Source organism: Panicum virgatum, chromosome 6N (genome assembly GCF_016808335.1).
Source record: "Panicum virgatum strain AP13 chromosome 6N, P.virgatum_v5, whole genome shotgun sequence".
Classification (NCBI taxonomy): Eukaryota; Viridiplantae; Streptophyta; class Magnoliopsida; order Poales; family Poaceae; genus Panicum; species Panicum virgatum.
In genome coordinates this window covers 52488709-52492821 of record NC_053150.1, presented here as the reverse complement: position 1 = coordinate 52492821, position 4113 = coordinate 52488709, and the positions used below count along the sequence as shown (strand labels likewise).

At 43.5% G+C, this 4113-nt stretch overlaps 1 protein-coding gene across 1 annotated transcript; it reads left to right on the top strand.

Moving 5' to 3' along the window:
* LOC120679599 (peptidyl-prolyl cis-trans isomerase CYP18-2-like) lies at nucleotides 1-2305 on the top strand. The gene is made up of 6 exons (XM_039961219.1): nucleotides 1-228; nucleotides 360-455; nucleotides 572-633; nucleotides 1155-1288; nucleotides 1540-1624; nucleotides 1979-2305. The coding sequence occupies exons 1-6, from the start codon at nucleotides 1-3 to the stop codon at nucleotides 2022-2024; spliced, it is 651 nt and encodes a 216-aa protein (XP_039817153.1). The 3' UTR covers nucleotides 2025-2305.
* The last annotated feature ends 1808 nt before the right edge of the window (nucleotides 2306-4113 follow it).

The window sequence follows — 4113 nt, the reverse complement described above, 5'->3', positions numbered from 1 at the left end:
ATGATTGTTTCTGCAATGTACACGAAATATCTCCAAGCCGCCCTCCTCGCACGGGCCTCCTCGCTTCCCCCTTCTCGCACGGGCCTCCTCGCTTCTCCCTTCCCTCTCCCCGCGCCGCCGCCCGCCGCCGCAGCCTCCCACCTCGCCGTGCCCAGGATGTGGGGCAGCACCGACGGCGGCACGCCGGAGGTCACCCTCGAGACCTCCATGGGCGCCATAACAGTCGAGGTACCATCCCACCCCACCTATATCGTCAGGGGGCTCCCTTGGCGCTGGGCCAAGGAATAAATAATCTTTGATTTCATCCTTCTCTTCTACTTCCTTGTTTGCTGAGTCTCGAAACCCTACTCGATCCGTAGATGTACTATAAGCACGCACCCAAGACCTGCCGGAACTTCGTCGAGCTAGCGCGGCGAGGCTACTACGACAACGTCATCTTCCACCGCATCATCAAGGTCTCTCCTTTTTCTTTCCGCCCTTCTTTCGTTCGCTGTTGAGATCCTCTTGCTTGCGTGATCTCATCCGAGATGCGGTTGCTTAATGAGTGGATGCTGTTCCTGTGCCTGTTTAGGATTTCATTGTGCAAGGTGGGGATCCTACGGGAACCGGCAGAGGTGGTGAGTCCATCTACGGGTGAGCAATCTGTACACTTCCCCTGTTTGGTGGATTACATTGTTCCTTTAGTCCAGCGAATGCTAGCTTGCAGCAGCAATACATGTGTGTATACCCTGTATTTGGTGGAGTATAAATAAGGTGTTGTGTTGTAAAGATTCGCTACTCTTTTTTTTTACAACATAACATTTCAATGGCCATGTTACCACCGATTTTGGCCTGCTAGCTATATGTGCTATCCTTTAATTACAATGTCACTCTAGCCGAGCAAATGCTAGCTTAAAGCAGTAAGACATGTATGCTCTGTATTTGGTGGAGCGTTAGCATACATTATGTTTCCCAACATAATGTAAAAAAATACATTATGTTAGGAAACATTAGCTACTCTATTTCTTGGCGAAAAGCTATTTAGGCAGCCTGTATGTAAGTCTAGGGCCGTCTGTAAGATGAAATTGTCTGTGTCATTCTTGTTCTTTAGTTGTCGAACTCGTGATCTTGTCTAAGGTTGGTGTGCTTGCTGCTGTTGCTTTCTTTCATTGTAGAGCAAAGTTTGAGGATGAGATAAAGTCAGAGTTGAAGCACACTGGAGCTGGAATTCTGTCCATGGCAAATGCTGGTCCAAATACAAATGGAAGCCAGTTCTTCATAACTCTCGCACCTTGTCAGTCTCTTGATGGTAAGGCTAGGCACTTTGGATCATTGGTATATCCAGTTGCATCTATGTGTTTTGCTTATCTGCCTTGTGTTGGCTTTAGGAGGTCAATGTTCAACTTTAGGAGGTCTTGCATCTTGGAATGTGAATCGTCAAATTTTGCTCATATTTGAATTTTGCGTGATAGATATATATAGCACTCTAGTCAAACTTTTCTCAATCTGACTGCTTGCTCGCGGTTTCATACAATTAACAATGATGTTGTAATGTTCCAGGAAAGCATACAATTTTTGGGAGGGTATGCAGAGGAATGGAAATCGTTAAGCGCCTTGGAAGTGTGCAGACCGACAAGAATGACAGGTAATACTTGGATCTGATTTCTCCTCGAGAAAGTATTTTATTGTACTACATTGCCGCATTGGCATTGTAGTGTGCACGAAGAGCTTCTGTACATGTGTTAATTTTGTGTCTGTAGAATGGAAAGGGAACGTGACACAGTTGCTTATGTAACCATTGATTAGGAAGTTACATAGGATTGTATTTTCTGGTACTTGATGAATATATACCATGTATATAGTAGGCAAACCATATCCCATGGCTTCACTTGTCAGGAACTCGTGTTTCTCCAATTCAATCTAGTGGTCAAACTAGTGTGTCCTCCTGTTTTGGTCTCTGTTTGTCCTTGCTGAGGTTTCTTACCTTTGTTGGTTTCAGGCCCATCCATGAAGTAAAAATCCTTCGAGCCATCGTCAAAGATTGAGTTGAAGCATCACGTGCCGAGTTTGGCTCTTTGAACTATGTTTGTGTTGGTTTAGGTTTAATGTTCCTAGGAGTGGTGCCATGCGAAAAAAGATTGCGAAATGGCACGGTCCTGGCTTGAACGACTGTTATAGTCGAAAATTCAGCTATTGATGAATCTCATCTCTCGATCTGTCTGACCTGAAAACCTTTTTTTAGATTGGCCGGGATTTTCAGTCAATCATATCATTTATTGTACTAGCATGGATTTGAAGCGGCGACGGGGCTTCCTGTGTGTCCTGATCTCTACTATGATGTTCTGCTCGCCCCCATCTCCACTCATCCATTTAGGTCAGAATGGACCCAGTGTTTGGTTCACGAATATAAATAACAAACATGGCGCTAAATCTGAATACGGTTTCATTCGGTTCGGTGGACCAAAGAAGCAGTAAAGCAGTCATCCAAAGTTGTTGACCGAGGAGTCGATCATTATGCAAATCTGATAGGATCGAGTTGAAAGATGAGGTCCAAAGTTTCTAGGAATTTACATTTAGAACTATTCAGGATTGGCAGAACAGTAACCACGGACGTGACATATAATATATAACACGCTGCGTGTTAATTTAACACGCTGACCAGCCCCACATGCCATCGAACAACAGGTTGATTCACGCATAGACCCAAGCCCTTCTAGCATCTATCCGCAACTGGAAAATTAAGAGGTTCAAACCGGAAATAGATCTACGTGACCGGAAAATTTAGCCGAGTCATGACCATTCATCCCGCAACTGGAAAACTGAAAAGTCCTAACCGGAAATCGGTCTACGTGACAAGAAAATTTAGGCAAACAGAAAGGTAAAAGGTCCTAACCGGAAAACCCAAGTTTCTAACTGGAAATCGATTCAACGTGACCGAGAGATTGAATGTTTGGGAATTGCGCCGGCTCGAAGCTCGAAGCCTTTTGTGGGACTGTATGCGAAGCGGTTCTCACTCCCCACGTCCTCCTTATTTTGTTTTCCTTTCTCACTCCTCGCGTCCTCCTTATTTTGTTTTTCTGTTGCAAAAGTCTCATTCTTCTACCCATGTTGTCAATTTTCTAGCCTTAGCATGAAACCACATCCAATGTGCTTAATATATCCATAATTTTCTTGCTAGAAATTTTGATTTTCTGATCACAGCTGATACTCTTCCCTAGGCAAAGAGATTTCTTATGTAGTCCAACGTGCTTCATATATTCATATTTTTCTTGTTAGAATTTTTGATTTTCCGATCATAGCTGATACATGCTTCGGGTTTCGGAATCATTGTTTTCTTATTTCAGCTCGGTTCAACCCTAGGGTTTCTCCATTACAAGCACCATTTTCCGGTTTAAGAAACATTGGTTTCTTGTCGAGGGGTGTGGCGTGTTTTTTCGGTTCAAATAACAATTTTCCGGTTTCGGGAATACTTTTCCGATTTCGGCTTTCAGTGAGTGTGTTTTTCCGGTTGAAAGAACAATTTTCTGATTTCGATCTATTCCCTGGCTCTCTGGACGGGGGAGGAGGGTGCTAAATACTAATTCAGCACCCAGCGTGCTAAATAGGGGCCCTATGTATGTATGTATGTATGTATGCATGCATGCATGCATGCATGCATGTATGTATGTATGTATGTATGTATGTATGTATGCAGGTGTGACATCATTTCCATTTAGCTAAATCACCCTCTCTGAAATATGGAGGTAAAACTCAATTTGAATTCTTGATCTTAGTAGTAAAATTAGATTTCTCTTCTAACTCTTAGTATCAAAATCAAATTTGAGTTCACATTCTTTAAGACATTTGCATTCATGATGCATCTATATATAATGTCCTTCGTCAGGAAGGCACAACCTTCTCTCTCTCTCCCTCTCAACCCAACAACTAGAATATTATGAGCAACAAAGATGGTAGTAGCTACAAGATGACTGTGACGGAACCGCCAAATTAAAACTCTAATTAAGCGTAATAGCCGTCACTTGAACACATCGGGCTCATTAGCTTAACGGCTTAATTTGGCGATCCTTTCGCAACCCACGTCCCGATCGAAACATCACCGATAGTCCCACGCGAAGGTGGGCGCAGATGGTACAA